The 23,333-nt window shown below is 48.7% G+C and overlaps 1 protein-coding gene across 8 annotated transcripts in view; it reads left to right on the top strand.

Moving 5' to 3' along the window:
• The first annotated feature begins 9,100 nt into the window (after positions 1–9,100).
• Positions 9,101–23,333, top strand: part of Wt1 (WT1 transcription factor) — a 47,194-nt gene continuing 32,961 nt past the window's right edge. For 4 of the 8 annotated variants that reach the window (XM_085834604.1, XM_029474704.2, XM_085834603.1 and 1 more), the window contains exons 1-3: positions 9,101–9,542; positions 14,936–15,058; positions 15,451–15,553. In XM_085834604.1, the coding sequence (XP_085690730.1) occupies positions 9,101–9,542; positions 14,936–15,058; positions 15,451–15,553 (668 nt within the window). Of the gene's footprint in view, positions 9,543–12,644; positions 13,191–13,968; positions 14,300–14,935; positions 15,059–15,450; positions 15,554–23,333 lie in introns of those variants that run through there. The other 4 variants (XM_021149754.3, XM_021149745.3, XM_029474705.2 and 1 more) reach the window with 2 other exon arrangements.

Genomic DNA, 23,333 nt, shown 5'->3' with positions numbered 1-23,333 from the left:
GCTAAGTTATATGATTCTTATTTATCTTGCATCACACGTGTTGATTGGAGTGTAATATTTATTATTTCTTGGGAAATTTTATAATTAGCCTCTGTATCAGTAGAGGAAACCATAGTGCGCTTTGGGTGTGGCTTCTATAGTGACAGGGGTTGTCTCAGATCTGGAAGACGGATCACTGCACCGTGATTTATGGGGTGCTGGGTAAACGCACTATGGAGTAGTGTTAGATTTCCTGTGCGTCTGTCTTGTTTTTCCTGGGTGACTTCTCCTAAACGTTTGTAATTCTTGAACAGCAAGCTGATACTGTGCTTAAGCTTGTTTACAGGACTATTAATAAATGCTACGTGGTAGTTCCAGGAAGAGGGTCAAACTGCTTTTTCTCTGCGTTTGTTGAAAACACTTTCCTGCTTCTTTGGGAAAGCATGGGATTGCCAGAGTCCTTGAGAGATGCTGGATACTCTTCAGATGCTGAAGATAGCAGCAGTAACGGGGGAATCAAGAAAGGATACAAAGTCAAAAGTCAGACACTCAGTGCGGTGACGTGACCGCACGTGCTTTACACATGAAACAATGAGATTTCAACACGGACTGAAAGCACACGGAAATGCATTTCTGTGTGTGCTTAGAGTGTGTGCTTGTGTGCACAAAACACACCGTTCTGTGAATGCTGCAATTCAAGCTGTGGCTGGCCAACTTATTGTTTTAGTCAAGGTTGGTTACTACTAGATTAGCCAAACTAAAAGTTTAGTAACTGTTGGTTATTAAAGTCCTATTATATGCCAGGTACTATTATATACCACACAAGCACTTTATAATATATATGTATATATATATATATATATTTAATGTACTGGGATTTTAGGATTATTGACGGATTTTTTTTCATTCACTCATTTGTTCCATCATTCAATTAACATCTGTTGATCCTTTTTCCTTTGCCTGGCATTGTGTAAAATGTAGAAGTATAACAGAGTCAGACTGCCTTCTTTTCATGGCTGTATCAATCCACTCCAGTTCAGTTAGGAAAAATGACGGTTCTGAGAAGACAGTCACCCGAAATCAAGAAATGAGAGCATAGGAGGACTCAAGCCTTAGCAGCCTCACCTGAAATAGCAACTCTATCTACTAGCAGGTGTTTGCAAAGTAAAAGTTCATGGGGCAGGGGTGTGGTAGGGTGGGGGACTCTAGGCTTCAGAAAAGGTCCTTGGTGTGGGTGTGGGGGTGTGGGGGGTGGACTCTAGGCTTCAGAAAGAAGATGGCTAGAGAAGAACATCCCCGGGACAGTGACACCCAATCTGTCCTAGGTAGTGTTCTAAAAGTTTATGCGTATGCACTCATTCATTTGTCCCACGAGGAAGGTGCCCTGCTCAAGAAATGTAACAACAGAGTCTGGGAAGATGGCTCAATGGGTAGAGCCCTTACTGTGAAAGCATAAGGAAGGACCTGTGTTTTGATCCCCGTCACCCATGTAAAATAGCCAGTTTGCCATTCTAGCTAAATCACTGAATGTTCCATTCAGGAGAGACCCTGTTTCAAAAAAATAAAGTGGAAATTGATCAAAGAAGACACCGGTGTTGGCCTCTGTGTCCACGCACATGCAGGTGAACACACCTGCACACACAGACAGACAGACAGATAGACACACACAGACATGCACACGTACATGCACTTTCACTCACACATATATGCACAAGTGCACACATACACACTCATAATTACAGGCACATGCACACTCACACACGCGCGCGCGCACACACACACACTCACACACTCACACACGCACACACGCACACACACACTGTAATATGCACTCTCCCCCTAAGCATCTTCTTTTCCTTGTGTCCACATGCAGCAGATGCTGGTCCTCTGCACTGTAGAGCTAGCACTTTGGTTTTTATTGTCATTCTCATTTACAGACAACAGCACTGGAAGATGAGAGGGTTTCCTTATTTCCTCGAGGTCAGAGGCAGGCCTGGAGCTCCATGGTTTCATACCTGCCTCTGAATTCTTTGTTATGGTGGGCACACCATTCACACCTGATGTTTGGCTGTATAGTCAGTGCAACCCCGACTTACAATCCTGTGTGAACTTCTAGTCTTGAAAAATCTCCACTTGGTTTAAAAATAAAATCCCTTTATTTCCTGCTTTAGGACAAACAATTTCAGTTTCTTTTGAAATGCCAAGAGTTTTGTTTAAGGTTAAAGTCTTTTAACAAAGTTTTTACTTCCTGTCCTTTTCTCTGCTCTAACTCACAGTTCTAAGCTTAGAATCTGCTAGTTAGTAACAAGCAAAGCAGGGCAAATTATAACACATCTATAGGAAGAGCAGCAGCCACTCTTTTAGAGGGGTGGCGGTAGCTTTTGACAACAGCAATAGGTAGTGGTCTCATTTCTTACCTTGAAGACTGGACAACTAAATTTTCTCCAAGCTTAGGTGACTTTCCGAGTCATTGAGCTGGTGGCAGTGTTCATTTACCTAGCTTTGCCTCAGTAACTGTAACTAAGGCTAAAGGCTGTGAAGGCTGCACAGAGACATTTCTAAGACCTTGTTTTCCAAACCCTTCAAACCAGCTCTATGTGTGCCTAGGGTAGAACACTCTCAAAGGCATTCAAACAGAGCAGAAGGTGACAAGAAAGGAGGGCTCTCCATTGTTCCCTTCCTAAGCTCCTTCCATCAGCTGTCAGTCCTGTAGCACCCCAGTTTTTTGGTTTGTTTGTTTTGTTCAGTTTTATAGTACTTAGACTGACTATGTGGACGTATTTGATTTGTTTCACGGAGAGCAGATGAGCATGCACGCATCTTTGAGGATGGAGAGGAGTGTCTTGATTTAAAGAAAATCATGAGGACACTTGGTTTCTTAAAGCTACAGATGCCCTAATTTGCCAAGATTTATAGTCCTGTTGATGAGCTGGCACCTTGAACTGTTTGTTTTGTAAAAGGTGATTTGATTGTATGTGCGTGTGTTGTGGGGTGTGTGTCACGGGGTCAGTGTGTGGAAGCTAGACAACTTCCCCAGAGTTAGTTCCCCGACCTCATTGCAGGCACAGAAGTCAGATTGTCAAGCTTGGCATGTAGCCTCTCTCGATGATGGCTCAGTTTGTCTGATTTCTGTCTTGGTAACTTCCTCTAGGATTTCTGTCAATCTCTCTTCCTGCCTCCCACCCACCCCAACCTCTTATCCTCATCCATCTCTGGTGAATACACATGCCCCAGCCGATTAGCTGGACATAGACAGAGACCCAGGTGGCTCTTCACTAAAGCTAATCTGTTATCTGCAGGAAGCACCAGGGACCTTTCTAACTGGGTTTTTCTTGAAGCTGACTAGTCTTAGGAAACCATTGCTTCTTTTCCCCCTCTGTACCCCACTCCACCAAACATATCTTGTAGACTTTTCTATACCCCCCCAACAAATACTACTACTACTAATGACAATAATAATGATAATAAAACAACTCTGCAGAAGACCAAAATGCCGACTCTCCAGAGTCTCTGTCCTTGTCACAGACTGGAAGCCCAAACAATGTTAACCTCCTGTCCTGAGACCACCTTCCATGTTCCTAGTTCAACGTTTGGATATCCTTACATTTTTACCTAGGGTGAGAGTGAGCAGGGATACTGTGTTTTCTGTGAGCATTTATACACCAGTACCCTGGCAAGGGGCTGACTTCAGGCTTAATGCAGCCACATGATTTATAACTCATTTTGTCTAGGCATTTATGCTAATAAATTTAACAGATTCCCCAGTTCTGCCTGGTCTTTCGTTTCTTCTGGGAGTCAAGGTGAGAGAGAGAGAGAGAGAGAGAGAGAGAGAGAGAGAGAGAGAGAGAGAGAGAGAGGAGCATAATACTAGAGGAAAGAAGAGATTGTTCTGCTGAATTAGAAACCAAATACTATCACGGCACAAATACAATCTTTGATTAAAGTTAAACTGAGAAAGGGCAGCAAAGGGAGGGAGGGAGTTCCTAGTCCATATAATGTTCTGCAGTTACACTACTTATCAAAGGGGAAATCACAAAGTGATATTTAGATTTAGCTAGTTTTCTGAGGAATAACTCATTCATATTTAATTAATTCCAGTGTTGACAGAAAAGTGATGCGGAGTGTAGCCAGGAGTGAGGGGGATGAGATGAAGCCCTGCCTATGAAGGATGTTATCATTTCTAGGTTAAAAACATAAAAACACAAATACTTTGAAAGAATTTTCTAAAGTGAGAATATTAAAGTCATTGTCTGTCTCTGCCTGTCTCTTTGTCTCCGTGTCTCTGTCTCTGTCTCTCTCTCCAGGTGTAGCATAAGCCCTCCTCCTCCTCCTCTTCTTCTTCTTCTTCCTTTTTTTTTTCACCGCCCCCACCCTTGTTTGCAAAGTTGAATCTGGGGTCAGGAGTTCTAATTGTAACCTCAGACTGGAATTCCAGATGGTGCGCTCTGGACTGGAAGCAACTCTCAGTTCATCAATTTCATGGGCTTCCATATCTGCTCTGGCCACGGCCTGGTCTCCATCCCCACTGTGGCATTAATGCAGAACAAATTGAGACATATCCTCTATATAATTAGTTCCAGAATTTAAAAAGATTTACGGGATAATAATAGAAGCAGCGCTGCTGAATCCTTTCATTGGGGGCTCTTGGGGAGCTGGGGAACCCGTGGTGTGGCGTCAAAACACTGCGGCTCCAGGCACCAGGAACTGGGGGAAAGGGCAAAATTTGCATCTCGCACCAGGCAGCGCTAGGTGGTTTTCGCCCCTTAACCAGTCCAGGAAGGAGAGTTTGAAGCCCAGATGGAAGGTTGGTTTAAATAAATAAATTTTTTTAAAGGAGAAAGAAAGAAAGAAAGAAAGAAAGAAAGAAAGAAAGAAAGAAAGAAAGAAAGAAAGGAAGGAAGGAAGGAAGGAAGGAAGGAAGGAAGGAAGAAAGAAAGAACCGAGATAAATTTCAAATGAAAGAAGAAGTCTAGGGGTGAGTTGTATCACAAAAAAGTCCTCCGATGTTTACATTGTTCTTTTATTTTGCAAAAATGAATCTGTTTTTGTTTTTGCCAACTGCGCTAGTCTGGAAACTGAGCCCTATGCGCGTTTCCCCGCAGCCCTGGGCGGACTGCTTACTTAGAAACGCTGGGAGTGAGAAACAGCGCTGGCACGTTTGTCCTGCTCTTGGGGCTCAAGACCTCCGGCCTGGCCCTAGGGCAGCGGCTAACCCAGTGAGTGGTGGCTTGGAGGTCGGGTCACTCTTCGCGCCATCCTCTGGCTGTGGTGTTTATTCAATTGTCAACAGCCTCGGGGTGACCCGCCAGAGCGCGGCCCTGGCGTGCGCGCGCCGGTCCCTGGGGCCACGGCTGTAGCCTCCAGGCTGTGCTCAGCCAGATGAACTTGACAGCCCCGGAATGAAAGACCGGGTTGAGATCTTCGCTCCCCCTTTCGTCTAGTTGTGATGGTTTTCATCTTGTAATAATTATGCGCCTTCTAAGACACGTATTGAAGCCACCTAGACTGCCAGTGTCTCTTTTCTTCCAAATTCCATCAGTACTAAAGAAGCAGCGATGGTGGTTTAAACCATCCCAGAACGAATTGGACGTTGAAAGTTGTGGGTTTTTGTTGAGCTAGGCAAAAATCTTTCAAATAATAGTATCAAAATCGAGTGGTTTTGCTGTAAACAGATCACTACCTTCCTATGGGATTAATCTACAACCCCGAAGGTAGAACGCTACTGTCATATTTTTTCCAATGTGAAAACTGAGGCTCAAAAACACTGCGAAAACTCTTCAGGAGTCAAACAGCTGTTGGTTGCCAAGTGACGTGAGATTTCATTTTCAAGCCACCTTGCTTTTAACTACTGCTGTGCCATTTGCCTTTCCTATCTCAGTTGGGTCTCAGTTTCCCCTGCTGGCTTGAGTTTAATCGCAGGCTTTGCCTACAGACAGACAGTTTGGAACGTTATCCTTTCTGAGGCCCGAGGCTGCGCCAACGTGGTGGAGAAAACGGAAGAGTAAGAAGCACCTAGTTCGCGGTGACCTTCGTTTTTCTGGAAACCTGGCAGGTTTAGGGTGGGCGGCAGGTGCAACACCCCCTGGCCAGGCTGTCTGTAGCTCTCACAGTCAGCTCAGAGCACCCAAATCAGTGTAGCAAGGCGTCTGCTGGGGTACCCAGAGGAGAAAGGAATGGGGTATTCTGTGACCCCAAGGTTTGCGGGTCCCAGAGCACAGGCTTCCTGCCGCTTAGACTTCTGGACATGGTTGGGCAAGGGGGAATCTCAGGAGCGTCCAGTCTGACCAGGAGTCCTCCAACTGAGCGCAGGCAGCTTCTAGAATTCGCCCCGCACTTATTTCTCCACCCCGATAGGAACTTCTTGCTACTTTTATGCGAGGAGAAGTTAGAGGAAAAGGGCACCTTGGGATTGAAATGGGGAGTCAAACATATGCTTCCTGGGTTCCCCCTCAAAAATTCTGAGAAAAATGACAGAGGAGTTCCAATTTCTGAACGCCCATTTTCTCTCCTGCTAGCCCACCTCACAAACCCACCTCCAGACAAACCTGAAAAATTTAAAGGTGGACACGGAGCTATGTCCTTTTCCATTCTTGAAATACAATACTCTCAGGAGCTCAAATGAAACTGGCCTCTCTACACATCACTTCCATCCACATCTCCCTCCCAAAAATTTTGCAGGAGACTAAAAAAGAAAGTATCTCCATTTTCCTTTGGTAATGAAACCCTGGCTCTTCGTGAAGGGTTCCTCTTTCCCCAAGTTAAGGGAAACACGCAAATGAGTAGAAATACGAGGTCGGGAGGTGGGAAGGAGGGACTGGGCGAGGGGTTTTCAGGGCAAGCTGGACTTGAGAGGTTGTATCCCAAAGGGCCTGTCTTTCCCAAGAAGTCCAATGACCCTGGGCACTATTACACAGTTAGGGATAGAGAACAGGGGAGATGGGAGAAGCTTGGGGACCCTGTAACACACACACTCTCTCTCTCTCTCTCTCTCTCTCTCTCTCTCTCTCCCTTCTTCTTCCCTCCCTCCCTCCCTCCCTCCCTCCCTCCCTCCCTCCCTCCCTCCCTCCCTCCCTCCCTTCCTTCCTTTCTTCCTTCCTTTCAAGAAAGAGAACGGTGGCGGGGGAGCTTCTAGTCCTTACAAATTAGTCAAAACCCCCAAGTAGGATAGTCCTCACCTATATATTGTGTATCCCCAAGAGGAACAGGTAATTGCTCAAGGCAAATAACTTTCTGAGCCTTCCAGGTCAAAGTCATGACGATTCTGGATTCACGAATCCGTGTGAGTTAAAACCAATGTGCAGCAACTGGAGAATGCACTAAAACCATTGAAATGCTACATTTCTTTGTGTTTACAGTCAACATCCTTGACTGTTCCCCCACCCCCACCCCCCAGGTTTAGTTGGAAAGCTTCAAGTCCCATCCTGGTTCCAGATGCCTGACTGCCACCAGCTGGCTTCCCGGCCCCGCGCGCCTGGCAGTCCCAGGGTGAACAGTCCCTGCTGCCTCCAAGAGTCCCCAAGTCTGCCCTGCGAAACCCACTACACTCGCTACTCCTTAGGCTTCTATTTGCCTACGGGTTCTTTCCTGCGAGGATTCCACTGCTTTAGGAAACTCAGACAATACAAACCAATCCCCAAACACCTGTTCTAAGATTCCAAACAGCTACAAGGTGTAGGGAGGAGCTCTTTTTGAGAAGCCACTCTTTGGAAACCCTCTGGGCTAGCAGTGCAAACACGCCTCTAGCCCAAGGGCCTGCGGAGTCTCTTCTGGGCTCATTTCTAGGTTAGTCTGACTAGTTTGCATCTCCCGATCAAACACCGCAGGTCCGTCATCATTCCCTAATCACTAGAGGAAGCTGTGTTTGGAGATATAGCTTTGCTCCTCCATTCCCGTTTCTTCTCAAAACAAGGCGCCGAAACGTTCCCACCACACTCAAAGTAGGTTCTGGGCATTTCTGCTAAGCGCCTCCCACAGCACCCCCCAAAACAGCTGAAAATTTCCCCCAGTTAATTTAAGGTTTAAATACTCCTTGCCAAAAAGGGCCAGTAAGTGTCGTCTACACTGTAGGTAACACCAGCCCTCTGGGTTCCAACCTTACCAAAGAACCAATTATCAGACAACCGAAAAGGTCCAGCTTGTCACAACTGACGTCACACTTCGTAATTATCTAGCCCGAACAATTTCACCTTGAATCTCAACCTGCGAACCCAGAGGGACTAACCTCCTAAAGTGACCCCGCAACTAGTCTCTAGAGTTCTGGACATGGGAGGAGATAAGCCCTAAAGTTAGGCTATCTGCCTCAGAACCCAGGAGAGTTCTCTGGGCTCTCTGGTTCCCGCCCTCTTGGAGCCCACCTGCCCCTCCCTCCACCCCCACCCTTCCTGATTAACAGCCCGGACTCTTCTCCTACTTCGGTCCGACGCCGAGGGGACTCATTACTTACCTAGACGGCCTTGCCTCAAGGCGCCTACACTCGGGAAGGCCAGCTAGAGTAGCAGGGGGAGGCTTGCGGTACAGGCCAGCTGAGAGCACGTGGCGGGCCAGAGAGGAGGGTGTCTCGGAGATGAACGCTCCCTCGGGCCCGCCCCACACCCCAGATGCGAGTAACCCGGACGAGCAGCGCTCTTTGCTGAGCTAGGCTAAGGCTGCTGTGTGAATGGAGCGGCCGAGCATCCTGGCTCCTCCTCCTTCCCTGCTGCCGGCCCCTCTTATTTGAGCTTTGGGAAGCTGGGGGCAGCCAGGCAGCTGGGGTAAGGAGTTCAAGGCAGCGCCCACACCCGGGGCTCTCCGCAACCCGACCGCCTGCCTGCTCCCCCTTTCCTTTCCCCTCCCTCCCTCCCACCCACTCATTCACCCACCCACCCAGAGAGAGGACGGCAGCCCAGGAACCCGGGCCCGCCGCCTCCTCGCCGCGATCCTGGACTTCCTCCTGTCGCAGGAGCCGGCTTCCACGTGTGTCCCGGAGCCGGCGTCTCAGCACACGCTCCGCCGGGAGCCCGGGTGCGTCCAGCAGCCGGAGCAGCCTGGGGACCGAGGCCCCCGGAGCGCCTGGGCCAAGTCCAGCGCCGAGAATCCGCAGGATCGCAGGAGCGGAGAGCCGTCCGTATCCGAGCCGCAGCTCATGGGTTCCGACGTGCGGGACCTGAACGCGCTGCTGCCCGCCGTGTCTTCGCTGGGCGGCGGCGGCGGCGGCTGCGGGCTCCCTGTGAGCGGCGCAGCGCAGTGGGCGCCCGTGCTGGACTTCGCGCCTCCGGGCGCCTCGGCTTACGGATCGCTGGGCGGTCCCGCGCCTCCTCCTGCTCCGCCGCCGCCTCCGCCGCCACCCCACTCCTTCATCAAACAGGAGCCCAGCTGGGGCGGCGCCGAGCCACACGAGGAGCAGTGCCTGAGCGCCTTCACCTTGCACTTCTCGGGCCAGTTCACCGGTACAGCCGGGGCTTGTCGCTACGGACCCTTCGGTCCTCCCCCGCCCAGCCAGGCGTCCTCCGGCCAGGCCAGGATGTTCCCCAATGCGCCCTACCTGCCCAGCTGCCTGGAGAGCCAGCCTACCATCCGCAACCAAGGTAAGGATTCCGGACAGCGCGACCTCCACGCGCGGTAGTGGCTCCGCGACCTGGTCCCACGCCGCTTCTCCCCTCTTCTGTTCCTTCCTGATGCCAGTTCTTACCCAGCTGCCTTCCAAGGGAGTCTGAAAGTAGCAGACAGGGAGGAGTGGGCTCTGTCAAATGCGATCGAAGACGCGACAACGCACCGCCACCACCACCACCACCACTTACACATTACTGAGCGCGACCCCAGAGTCCGATAGTTCGCAGGACGCGGGAGGACATCTGGGGCCCCGGGGTGTCCTAGAGATTTCGGAACTCCATGGGAGGAGGAAGAGGGGATTGGTTGTTGCGTGTGACTCTACACCCGGGGAAAGTCTGATGCATAAGGCCTCACCAGGCGTCGACTCCAAACGCCTAGGGTAGACTAAGATGAGGACTCCGAGTGGTGCTGTGGTTTAGGGACATCCCCCCCCCCTCGCCCCCATGCTGCCTCTGACAAGCCCAAAGAGCCGACCCGAAGAACTTCCAGCTCTCGGTGGGCCCTGGCTCATTCCAGGCCCACCAGAAGCCGTAGGGAGCTTTGGAATGAGGGGTTAACACTTTGGGGGACTTAGTCAGTGTTCCCTTGTACCTTGCGGAAGTGTTGGGAATCTTTCTTGGAGTTTGAAGGCCACGGGGGATGGGAGAAACAGCCTGGCTGGTCCGACTTCACCGGATACGAACCAAATCCCTGGAGTGAGGTTGGAGAAAGGTGGCCTTCTTCCTTTCCGCGCTCCTTGGAGGTTTCCTAGTCACGCACACCGAAGTTAGGGGAAAGATTTCATAAGGCTTGGGATGAAGAAATAAGAACAAATGTATTGGCGGGTCTTCAGTCAAAGCACGAGTTTATTTTTTAACTCTCGCAGGAGCCCGAACACCTCTCTTTCGTTAGCGTCTGGGCGGAGCCGTGATTCCTGAGCCATTGTCGTTTTCTTCGTTTGTTCTCATTTGATTTCTTTGCCGCTGAGAATCTAATTTCGTTTGAGTCGATGTTTTAAGAAATTCTTTACTGACACAGACGCTTTATTTTTGGACCAAAAATTCTGATGTCTTTGGTCTGGGTGTTTCTGAAATGGGGGTTGGGGGCGCGGAGAGCCGGCACCGATTGGGGAAGGTGCAGGGGGTGCTGAAGGGCTCTCTAGGGCCCTTTGAACCCAGCCTGGAGCGCCTTGACCACCCGAAGCCCTAGCGAAACCGAAACCACTGAAGAACAGGAACGCCTGGTCTTGAGGAGAAACCTGGAGCGGACTCAGGGGGGTCCCTCCGTTTAGGTCTTTGATAAAAGAAGCTAGAGTTTTGACCAAGAGTTGGGGGAAGAGCTTGGTGCCTTTGCAGAAGGTCTCGGATCTTGCCATCTCTTTCCAGTAGGCAGGTGTTACCTTTGGCAAGCCACCAGGTCAGTTTGCTTGCCACTAAGGAGAACTGAGATGGACAACCGGGAGTTTGGGTTAGGCCAGAAGTTATAGGCCGAACGGGAGGAAATCTGCCCAGAGTCTAAATACAGAACACACAGCCCTCCTAAACCTCCCTGGGTCAGAAAAGAAGCCAAGGTCAAACACGTGTACGCCTTGAGTGAGCATATCTGCTACTTGGAGAGGCTCACTATAATCCTTTGGCCAGCAAATACGAATGGGCCACCATCTTTCTAAGTCTTTTTAGGCTCTGTGTGAGGCTTAGCATTCTGCACTGCGCATCTAGTAGAAGAAACCCATAGGAGAAGGTGGGTAGGGCTGAGAATTTAAAGCCGGAGGGCATTGCCAGTACACTTGAGGTGGTGGTGGGAACATCCAGGTCCTTGGGCTGCTACAGAAGAAAGCTTGGGAAATGAGGACAAGGCCCAACAGGAGAAGTCTCCCCATCACATTCCACTCTTCTCAAACCAAGAGAAGGCCGGTAGGGAGATGTCTCCAGTGTAGGGACATACCCTGGAAGTGGGTTCCTGCCAGGAAACTTACCTTCTTCTCTCCTAGTTAAAACAAGTGAAGTCTGTGGGCTTCCTTGGCTCCTGGGAGCTGAAGTGAGAAGCCTGAAGCTGCTCACCCCCACCCACCCCCATAGCAACTAGGAGGGGCCCTCAAGATCCCAGATTCTTTGGATAGTCATTCCTTTTACTTTAGGGTTTCCTATGGATCCTTTCAATATTGCAGGATACGGTGTGAGGGTTTTCATTAGGAGAAGTTGTCAGCTGTCCCTGGAAAATACGAAAATGGCCACCAGCTTGCTCCCACTCTATTGTTGAGAGGAATTCAAGCTGTCTCTGGTTACCTGTTTGGCAGCCTGGGAGAGCAACTTTGACACTCATTCCTTCCTTCCTCAGTTTCTTAAGGACATTCACACACACACCATTTCTTCTATAGCCAACACCATAATCTTATAAAACATTAATTTAGCAAAAAGCAAACCTTTCTTGGTGGAGTGCAGTGGGGCTGTAGATTATCCATGAAGACAGCTAATGGCTATAGGAACCTTCTCAAGAAGAACTGAGATCTAAGGAGCCTCTTAATACTGGGCGCCTAAATCCAGTCACTTGAAGAATTGACTTCAAGAGGCCTCTTAGTTCCTGTTAGAAGTTGGACTTGAACTCACATTTTTCTCTTATTTTCTCCCAGAATTTTGGCTCCATGGTTGAAATGGCTTTTCTCTGCCCAGCCTAATAGGCCCTGAATTTATTTTATGAGTGTGAGATGGTTGGGAGGTCTGTCAGGACCCAGAAGTGGGGGTGAGGATTTTCCTAGTCTGGACCAATGCAGGACTTGCCAGTCAGCCTCTGACCCCCGCCCCCCACCTCCATCCCTGTAGTGCTCCTAGATAGCCTACACCCTGCTGTAAGGGATCTCTGCCCTGCTGGTCCCTTAGAGGAGTCCATTTGTGATGGGGCCAAAGGCGCCCCCCTCCGGCCATATCAAAGACTGTTATTGGGTGGGAGTGAGGACTCCACCTATCCCTTGGCAACTGGGTTTTCCGGAACACCTTCCTGGCTTAGCCTGCTGTAGAATCTCCCCCTCAGCTCTCCAGGGCCAGGCTGGAGCAGCCTGTTCCGGGCTCCTCCGCAGTAGAGGCAGGGGAGGAGAGCTCAGAGCCTTAGTCTCCTTCCCGCAATGTCAAGGTTGTTCTCCCCTCCCTGGTCCAGATCAACCGTGGGAAAGTGGCTACCTTGACTGCGAGGGCCTCTCCCTCCGAGGCCCGGACAAGAAGCCTTTGAACACTCTGAAACTTCGCGAAGTCAGCAATCTCTCCGCCGGCCCCCACTCTCGCCCTCCTCGAGATGGGCTCTGCTCAGTCCTCGGGTACAGCGGGTTCCTAATCAGCCCGAGCTCTGATAAGCTTCTAATTAAAAGAGCTCTCCCTCGGATCCCGCTGCCTTCACTGCTGCCCCTCCCAGGAGACCCGAGGGAGGGGCTCAAGGTTGCCGCTGCCCTCCAAGGTTTGCGGGTCTCATCTATGAGAAGGCGGGTAGGAAGCCTTGCCGGGTCTTTCTCGAGCCGGAGTTCCGGACTGCGGAGCCGAGGTCCCTGGCGTGGGAGCTCCAGCCGGGGCACCAGCAGCTCTCTTTACCAGCGGTTGAGCAGCGGGTCTGAGATTGTGCGTGGCCTGAGATCATTGGCCACTCAGGAATGGAGAAGGGTTCGTTTAGAGAAAATTCCTTTATTGCTTCCTCCCCCCCCCCCTTTTTTTTTGTTTAAGGACTCTTCACAAACTCCGTATTCTTGCTGGGAAAACTCGGGTGGGTGCCTGGACCCATTTTCGTTTATAAGCTGTAGGCCTCAAGTGGAACCAGGCCTTGTTTCTCAAAAGGAAGACTCTGAAAGGCTATATGCATTTATTAATCCACACCCAAGAGGTATTAGGGCTGGGGATTATCTTTCCTCACTTCAGATACAGAGAAACTCAGGGCTTACCCAGGTTGAAAAGCTGGCTGCTTCCTCAGTCACTGACCAGAGTTCTCAGCCTTCCCAGGGTACAAGTTGGTAATTCCCATGGTACCTCAAACACCACAATAGACTGCTCCGGAGTAACCCCGATAGGATGGAAGCTTGTGTTTTTGTTTGGACAGTGGGTGTCCCCTCAGTATTTTGACATTGGAGATAGCTGTCTGTACTGAATGAATGGTCTCAGCAACTCCTTATTGATTGAAGGACCTCCATCAGCTGGTGGGTAAAAACATCACATGACATAACTGAGTCTCCAAAGAAAGCAGACATTTCCAAGTCAGGTGGGCACTTTGTTCTACTTGGGGCGGCGGCGGCGGCGGGGGGGGGGGGGCGCTAGAATTTATTGGGATTTAGAGACTGCACAGTAGGAAGCCACTGGGGCTACAGAGGGAGGCTACTGAAGGGACAGGGAGTAGCCACTCTGTGAAGGTCAGTTCTCATTTGCCTGGCTCCCTCTTCTGAGCTTCACCAAGAGGTGGGGGAAGAGGCCCTACCCCAATTAAGTCCCTAGAAGGATCTTTAAGATGCTGGCTTGCACACTAACTTGAGCTTTGGCAAAACAGGTGGGGAATGTGTTTATAGAAACTTAGTAACAATATCATGAAAAATAAGATTTCCAAGACTCCCTGTTGATTTTCATCCATTTGAGAGATAGGGGAGGTCACCACCCTCAGCTTCTCAGCAAGAAAACAGAGGCTGAGGCATTGCTACACAGGGATAGGTAGGGACATTGTACTGGTCTGTAGGGCAAGAAGGTTGGTCACCACAGGCGTGGGCAGAACTGAGCCCTCTGGGCTCCAGGTAGGCTGGGAGGGGCAAAAGGATTCGCCCTAACTGGAAGGGTCCTTCTTCCCTCCCCCCCCCCGCACCCCCTTTCCCTACAAGCTTTCCTAAAGGCCTTGAGTGCCTTGGTGTCAGGCTGTGCAGCCCAGAGAGGTAACATGCCCTGGTAATTACTCTCTCCTTTTAAAGCGCAGACCGTTGAACTGGCTCAGAGTAATTAATGAAAGTTGGTGCGAGGGCCCTTGATTTACAGCCCTGAGTCAAAGCGGGGTCAGCAGAGGAAACCCAGTCCTCTGGGCCGAGCCGCCCCAGCGCGAGAGCCACGGTGTTGTTTGTTTTTACAGTTTCTCCGCCAAGCGGGCGACGGTTTTTACACCCAACTTGCTGCAATGGAAGACAGGCACAGAAGAATTGGGGGAAGCGGGGAGTTTGTAATTTTATTTGGGAAAAAGGATCCGATTAGTTCCCACTACACCGTTGGGTTCCCCTAGAAGGCAGGGGTGGGGGTGGGGAGGCGGCAGGGGTGGCAGAGGACGACTCTACTGCTGACGGGAGTTAGGACATCGGGTACCCGCTGCTAGTGCCCCTGCTTTTTCAGGAACCTAATTGATTCTGTGCTTTTTTTTTTCTTCTTCTTCCCTGCCGCTTCTTCAGGATACAGCACGGTCACTTTCGATGGGGCGCCCAGCTATGGCCACACGCCCTCGCATCATGCGGCGCAGTTCCCCAACCATTCCTTCAAACACGAGGACCCTATGGGCCAGCAGGGCTCGCTGGGTGAGTGGGGAAAGATGCGGGTCTTTACTGGATGCCTCCTTCTATAGTACCGCATCCTATCCGAATTTTCAATCCCTAGCAAATTGGGAGAGCGAGTAGAGACATTTAAAGGGACATTAGGAATACTAGCTTGTTTTACCCTATTTGAAAGATCGAATCTCCTTCCGCTCCCCCCAGTCAAGGCTACCAATGCCAGAAAGTGACTGCAATGCAACCTAAAGTGGGGAAGTAGTCCTTGAGTTGAGGCGGCCTCGCCGTCGTCCCGCAGCTGGCGCCAAACCTCACCGTCTGAGGCGCAGCAAGCTCTCCATCCTGTCCCCCCTCCACCGTAACCTCTGCCAGTGACTCGCACTCCCGAGTCTCGCTCACTGCTGCCCTTGGCTCTCTGGCAGGCGAGCAGCAGTACTCCGTGCCACCTCCGGTGTATGGCTGCCACACCCCTACTGACAGTTGCACAGGCAGCCAGGCCCTGCTCCTGAGGACGCCCTACAGCAGGTAAGAAGGCGCGGAGCACTGAGACTAGGTCCTGGAAATCCGGGAAGTGCAGGTGAGCTGGCGAGGGAATGCCGGACCCTCGGCGTCGGGGACGTCACGGCGGGAGACAAAAGAAGTCTTCTTTAGACCCAGACACTCTAATTAAAGCAGGTGCCTTGGGGCTATTGCTTGGCCTATAAAACGACGGACGACCGTTGTGTTTGGAGATAAAAAGGGAACTGCTGCTTTGAGGGTTTATTTCTTTTCTTTGGTTTTCCGGGAGACAGGATTTTTCTGACTGTCCTGGTAGTTTTTCTGTAGACCAGTCTGGCTTCGAACTGAGGAATCTGCTTGTCTCAAGTCTCCAGAGTGGTGAGATTTAAAGGCATGTGCCACCATACCCTGTCATGAGTTATTTCTTAGTGGTCTTTGCTGGGAGCCCTTTAACTTGACCCGGACCAAAAAAAAAAAAAAAAAAAGGACCAAGTACACTCCAACCCTGTCCTTCCAGTTAAAAGCCTTCCATGTCAACTGACCACACAGGCCAAACTACTTAAACAGTGGGCCACATCCTTCCTCTCACCCTTGCTCTCTAGAGTTTTGGCCTGTGGCAATGTTTTGTGGACATGTTTTGTGGCTGTCCTGTGTGCACTCTGGGGCCTTTGCTCGAGATGGTGATCGTGGAGATGTCTGTGCAGGCAAGCAAAGCCTTCTTGCTCCCTGGAGAAGGAAGTTCGGCTTTTTTCCTCATTTAACTCTGCTCCCCCCCCCCCTTCTCTGGCTTCTAGTTCTACTCTCCACCTTTTCTTCCCCAAATTTATTCTTCAACTTTGGGTGAACTTGGCGGGCATCCCGCGTTGCAGATAGCGTTGCTTAGTAACTGCGATGCACACACACCGGTTCATGACAGGCTGGAAGGTGCTGCGCGCCTCGTCTTGGCTGCAGAGGATTGGGTGCGCATTACCTCACCGCTCCCTCCTCCCCACTGTACTACGGGGCTCCTGACACCGACTGCCCCAAACCCATTCCCATCCTCCCGCCCCTTGACTCCGGGAGGCTGACGTCAAGGGAAGGAGGTAATGAGGTAATGAAGGAAGGAAAAGCGTCTGTCTTGGGAGATTGGGTGGGGGAATGGCCGCGCCTGGGGACCTCCAGTCCCTGAGGTGGAGGAGGGGAACGTCCTTGTTGTAGACTCTGGAGCCTGCAGTCCAACGGTGCAACCTAGAGCCTCAGGTGCATTGACCCTGGGGCTGGTCTTTCTCTCCCATCCTTGGTATCAGAGGCATAAAGCCCGGTCTCTTCTATTTTCCCTCTGGAGTGCTCTGACTTTGAAAACGTTTCTATTTGGCGTGAAAAATCCATCCTATCTAATCGAATCTTGGATTCTGCACGACTTTTCTTTAGGCAGGAGGGAGAGAAACATATGCACAAGAGCAGAGAGAGACATATGCATCTCCCTCTCTCTATCTAGAAAGTAGTCTTGGGTGAGCTCTCCAGAGCCAGGATGCTACCCAGAGGCCACAGTCTCAGTGGGGCCAAATCCCCAGAACAAGTTCAAGAGCAGACTGCACTCGCAGCTGGAAGCCTCTTCGGAGAGTGGTGGCAACAGCCACAGACATCCTTCCTGTCTATGGCTAGAGTGTCATCGATGTTATTCTAGTAGCTATAAGAGTGTGTGTGTGTGTTTCTGGAACAATTCCTGGTGTGAAGACCTTGGTCCCCTCAGTCAGGAAGAGCTTGGTGTGGGAGTGGGTATTGTTGAGATGGGGCCTGTGCCTTCTTGGTAGCTGGGAACTGGCAAGATGTAATTCTCTCTCTCTGTCTCTTACTCACGCGGGCATGTGCTATTGCTTATTCCCTTTCTTCCAAGCCTTGGCCCATATTGAGGGACTCTGAAAAGGGGGTCCATCAGAAGGGCTGAGCAGCCACAAGAAGGTCTCTTGCATAAAGTGATCACAATCTACGATTTAGTATCATTTTCCCAAATGAAGTTACTGTTGCGGATTTTTGATTTGGGGAGATTTTGTGATGGAATGTGACTTTGGGATGAATCTATGGTTTCTCTCAAATGAAAGCAGGTGGGATGGGAATCTGATTGTCACAGATTTTTTTTTTTTTGGCTGGGACCTTTTGCATGCCTAAGCATCTCCTCTACCACTGAACTACACCAAGATCATATCTTATATATGAAGCACACATATTTTCTAGCCCAGCTTCTGACTGGCCTTTGTTGAAGCAATTTTGTCAGATCCACCTTGCATAAATATTTGCTTATCCTTTTATTCTTTTTACGACATTCTAAAACCTGCTTTGATCTTATTTTTTTTAACACTGATCTCCTAAAAACACATAGCTTTCCTAAGTAGAAATGCAGCAAGACCAGTTGTGACTTCTGTGGGAAGAGAGATTTCTTGCTTGAAACGTTCACTTGCATCTTTGATGCTTGCCTGAGATTCCCAGTATTAGTAACCCCTTTTCCAAAGACACATAACTCTCCGAAGGGACGATGAGGGCAAGTGTACTAAGGTAGCATGCTTTTCTATTTCTAAAAATATCTGAAGTGTGTTTAATCACTTATGTGAATGTAATAATGTTTAAGTAGCTGAGAAAACGGGAGCAAACTTCGATTGCTACGCGGCTTAGCTTCTGATTTTAGAAGGTCAGTGGTGTGGCTACTTACTGGCTCTTGGCTCGGTACCTTTTTCCTTGTAAAGTCGGGAGCACCTGGGAGAGAAAGGCTTGCGTGTATTTTGTGTGCCTTGCTGCACTTGATGTCCCGAGGCAGCCTCTTATCAACTGATGCTTCCTGACTAGAGCCCACTCTTCCCTTTGTCTCTCTCCCAGGCTTGGGGTCTAGTGTCATTCTCTAGCTTGTGACACAGAAATACTATGCCTCTGGCATTAAATAAGCAGAAAACTAATGTGAGTCTGCTTTGAAGAAAGCCTCAAAATGCGGGCTCTTTTATCCTCTGCATCATCTTCTGTCTCCTGTAGCATGCTCAGCTCACCCATTAATCTTACTATCTATGAAGTAGATGCTATAATTTCCATTTTACTGATGAGGAGGTAAGCTTAGACACTTGATGAAGAGAGTCTAAAGCCCTTTTGCATTCTGAACACGAGTGATTCTGGACTGCTTGGTTGGATTATGCCCCTTCCTATGCCAGGATCTTTTCCTGATAAACAGTAAGTGCAAATGCCTGTGTCATTGATGCACTTAATCCACATCACTGTTCTTTGAGGTGGGCAAAGGGTTGGTTATCACCTCTATTTTACAAAGGAAGAAACTGAGGGGTAATCCCGTCCCCATTGAACACGATAGGAAATACAACGTTGGATTAAAATTTGGATAGTGAGGATCCAGTCTATTCTTCAACTCTCTGCACACCTCCCTCTCACAGGGCTAAATGCCACTCTCTGGGGACAGCTAAGTGCCACACTCTGGGGACGGCATGTGCCACCACTCTAATTCTCCCATAGTGGTAGAGGCCCATTTTACTCATACCTCCCATTGAGAGCTTTATGCAATGTTTTCCCTGGTGGGTTTTGTTCATTCTCCAGGCTCCTGAAGCTTCATCTTTGCCACCCGGCATCTAGCATTGGGATGATGCTCAGTACAGCAGAAGCCCCCTAAAGACTTCTAGAGTACATCTTTCTTCTCGTCTGCGATGATCTGGGAGCACTTCCAGGTTTACACTGTTTTGTGCTTGCTCAGAAGCAAGGTCTCAGGGAAGAGTGAACCACATGATCTCCCAGAGTGAGGGGTCATGAAGTCTGACCTCACTCAGCAAAACCCACTGCAGTTTCTTCCCGGACAAGGCGGCTGGCTGGACACTGCATCCAGGTCTTATGGGCTCTTCTGCTTGCTAACCTACTCTTACGGGAGGAGCTGCCACTCCCTACGGCATGGCGTGAGCCTCACAGCTACTTTGAAAAGTGCTGGGCACTATGTTTGGAACATATTCCTGTTTGTACTGGTTTTTTCCTCCTTCAAACTGTAGTTTTTTTTTAACCCATCTTTTTTCTTTACCACTAGCTCTATATGTCTTTCTTTTAAAAAAATGTATTTGTTTTAGGTGTATGGTGTTTTGTCTGCATATATACCTCTGTGTCATGTACATGCAGTGACTAAAAGAGAGTATTAGATCCCCTGGGAGTAGAATTATAGGTGGTTTCGAGCCTCTGTTGGGTGGGTTCTGGGAATTGTACTCTGGCCTTCTAGAAGAGCAGCCAGTGTTCTTAATAAGCCAAGCTATCTCTCCAGCCCAGTGGTTCTCAACCTTCCTAATGCTTTGACCCTTTAATACAGTTCCTTAGGTTGTGGTGAGACCACCTCCACCCCAACATAAAGCTATTTCATTGCTATTTCGTAAGTGTAATTTTGCTACTGTTATAATTCACGATGTAAATATCTGCTCTGCAGACCTGCAGGTTGGGAATCGCTGCTCCAGGCAATAGAATGAATTGACTTTCTTTAGCTGTGCTACAGGCTTAAGTGAGGTTTTCTTTTGCTCTATGTTTGCCCTTTGGCAGATAGCACTACTCCAATTCTAAAAGAAGCAAAACCAAAACCAAAACCCTTATGTTAAAAATATTTTTAATGGAATGCTGATGATTCTCTAATACTTTATGTGTTCAGTAGAGCCCCCGACCTGTGGATTTCACAGGAGAACAACCACCTTAGATTTTTTGTGGAACTTTGGAAACTGTTGGTCAAAGGGATATCCATGACTTTCCAAGTGGACTGGACTTCAATTAAGTCATAAATCAGATGACAGCTGTCCTCAAAATAAAATTACCATTCATTTCACCTGTCTTCCTCTGGGAAAACATGTACATCATACAGTATATTTTTGTACTGTACAGAAGTACAAACTTCTGTTCGTTTTCCAGAGAGCAGGCAGAGGTGGAAGGTCTGAAATGGTATCCAGGGTGGTGGGCCGTGTTATCAAAGCCACAGGCTTGAACTGAACCCGTATCCAGGGAGGGGAGCAATCTAGTCCCAAGTATTCCTGTAACTTCTATGCCAACCAAGTGTTTGTTATTAGAAATAGAGTCCCCAGTGGGCTTTCCTTTGGTTAGCTGGTGAGGCTGAGGGCAAGTACAATACCAAGAGAGCGACTATGAAATAATTATTCACTGCAGCCTGCTGGGCAGAAAGTTCAGGACAGTCAGCCTCTATGGCGCCATGGAGGGAGGATCGGTGCAGGAAAGGGACTCTGTGGAAGTCTCTCCACATGTGCCTTGCTTCAGGGGTAGAGGCAAGGCCACTGAGACCTCTCCCTTGGTCCAGTGCTGGGCCATTGTAGCCGAAGTTCTTATCTCAAAGTCTCTCAAAGTGTTGCTACTAATGATGCTGGGTGTCTTCACTTAAAAAAAAAACAACCCCCCCAAACAACAACAACAACAACAACAACAACAACAACAACAACAACACCTGTCTTTCAGTCCCACAGGCAAGCTTTACCTCTGCTGAGATTCTCTCACCGACACAGGGGTTGGTGGAAGAGACCGTGATCTCTAAGTTAGTTAGAGGACTCTGAGAAGACCCTTTCTTCCTTGTTCTGCCGAATGTAGTAAACACATTTAAAGATGAAAACGTGCTGAAGTCCACTGCACTTGAAGAGTGGAGGAGTTCTGGTCTAGATAATAGTGGAGTTTTTTCCCCCTTCCTTTCTTTTGTGTAGGGGTCAAGAACACAGTAATTCTGCAATCCAGGCCAAAACAAACTCTATGATCTACTACTGATTTCCTCTCAAGCGCCCCTTCTGCTAGGACTGACTTCCTTTTATTTAACTCCAACTTGCATTAATCCCAGCTATAGAAGTTTCTTTCTTCTCTCCCTTGCCTCTGACTTCAAACATTTTTTTTTTACATAGGAAACAAGTGACTCAAAAAAAGTTTACTTATAAATATAAAAGCCATCATGACTTTGGGACTATATTTTGGCAGCCTGTAGCTTCGGAGTCCATTTCCGACCAGGCAGAGCTTAATGGTCGGAGCTGAAATGTCTACGTGACCACTGGGGCTGCCCTGAGCCAAACCACCTGCTTATCTGATCTCTTCTGGGGATGAGGTGAGGGATGCAGACACCATGTCGTTTAATAAGTAAATGCCTCACTTGCCAGAGGTCAGTATTCCCTGAGTGATGCTGCCTCTTTCCGCAGGCTTCCATGATGAGAGCTGGGTGTTGAATGATTGCCCAAAGAGATCAGAACCTGACGATGGGGTGGCCCAGTATTTTTAGCTCACATTGACATTCTGCCCTCTGTGTAGCTATTGTCATCGCTCCTTTTGGCTTTAGAGGAAAAGCTGTGCCATGCAGCCAGCCCACTGAAGCCACTGTGGAGCCCCAGCCAGCAGAAGGCAGGATATAGTTAAGGAAACCCACTAGTAGCTTGGAGACTTCCTGCATTCTCTTCTCTCCCAGTGTCCCTACCCTCCCTCTTCTGAAGCTCTACAGGAGATATCAGAACAACCAAAGTGTTGGGAGGTCAGTCACCTGACCAGGGAGGATGCACTCTCCTGAGTGAGGAGAGGATACAACAGGCATCCTGCATCTCTGCAGCTTCCAGGAGTCTCTGGTCCTGATATCCCTTTGGGTGTACTGTCTTTTACCTCCAGATTCACTCTGTATTGTTATTGTAGAAATGATAGCATAGGTTCCACTGTTGAATCATTCTCAGGAACCTGTAAAAGGGCAGGAAAGAGGGTCGTCGGTCATTCTAGCACCAGATACCCGTTCCTGTCCCAGTCCTTGTCTGACAAATGGGGGTGATGACTTCATGAAGCTGTTGGTAGTGATATCCAGAATGTGCAAATGTGCCAGATAAAAGTCGACAGGCTAGAAGACTGTGTGCTCTCCGTATCATTTTTGGAGAGTCAATTACGAGCATCAGCCTCTTCGAGCCTTACAATATCACTAGAAAATGAGACCAAGATTAATTTTCTCATTTGGTAGATGTGAAATCTGAGGTACAGAGAGCAGAACGATAATTTGCTCAGATTTTCATAGACTCAAAACATAATCCCGTTGATTTCTCTATAGAGAAAGATCACAAAGAGAAAATATCTTTCTAAAATTAGTAGTATTATCTAAAAATTATTATTCTATTGTGAGAGTATGATTATTATGTAAATAACAGTGAGAACTAGGCTCAGATGCCAAATGCTGCCAAAGGAGGGCTTACCAAGTTCCACTCATAAATATCACTGTCTAGTAGAAACACAGTGTAAGCTGTATGTGTATTTGAAATGTGCTAGTAACCACATTAAAATAAGAGAAACAAAGAAGGTGGTTTTAAAACACTGTACTTAACCCAGTACAACCCAAGCTTCCTCTCAATGAGGCTCCATTTCCATTCTTCAACCTCAGCTAGTGGTTTCCATATTGAACAATGTTAATACAGAATTTTTACAATGTAATACAGAGTTCTTGTAGGAAGACACACATGTATGGGATATAAGTTCTGTTTTTGAGAATATTCTTTCTGGGGTCCAAGGAAATGCATTTAAAGATATTTGTCTTTGAGATCCTTTGGTATTGATGCAACTAGGAATCAATAGGGCTGTGCATTCAGTCTTAGACAATCTCTAAATGTAAGATTAGGTATTTGGGAATCATTCATTCATCCTTTCTTTGGGAATCATTCATTCATTCAACCATATGCATCGACCTCTGTCACTCACCCTTGAAAATGATGATGTTCTGAGACTTACATAAGGATTAAATCTGTCCAGAGAGACGCCACATCCCAATGGGGCCCAGGAAAATTGTCAACTGCAGCTTAGTGATTTTAGT

Source organism: Mus caroli, unplaced genomic scaffold, assembly GCF_978045245.1.
Source record: "Mus caroli unplaced genomic scaffold, Mus_caroli_1 scaffold_2, whole genome shotgun sequence".
Lineage (NCBI taxonomy): Eukaryota > Metazoa > Chordata > Mammalia > Rodentia > Muridae > Mus > Mus caroli.
Note: the sequence above shows the minus strand (reverse complement) of the source record. Positions and strands in the feature narration are given on the sequence as shown.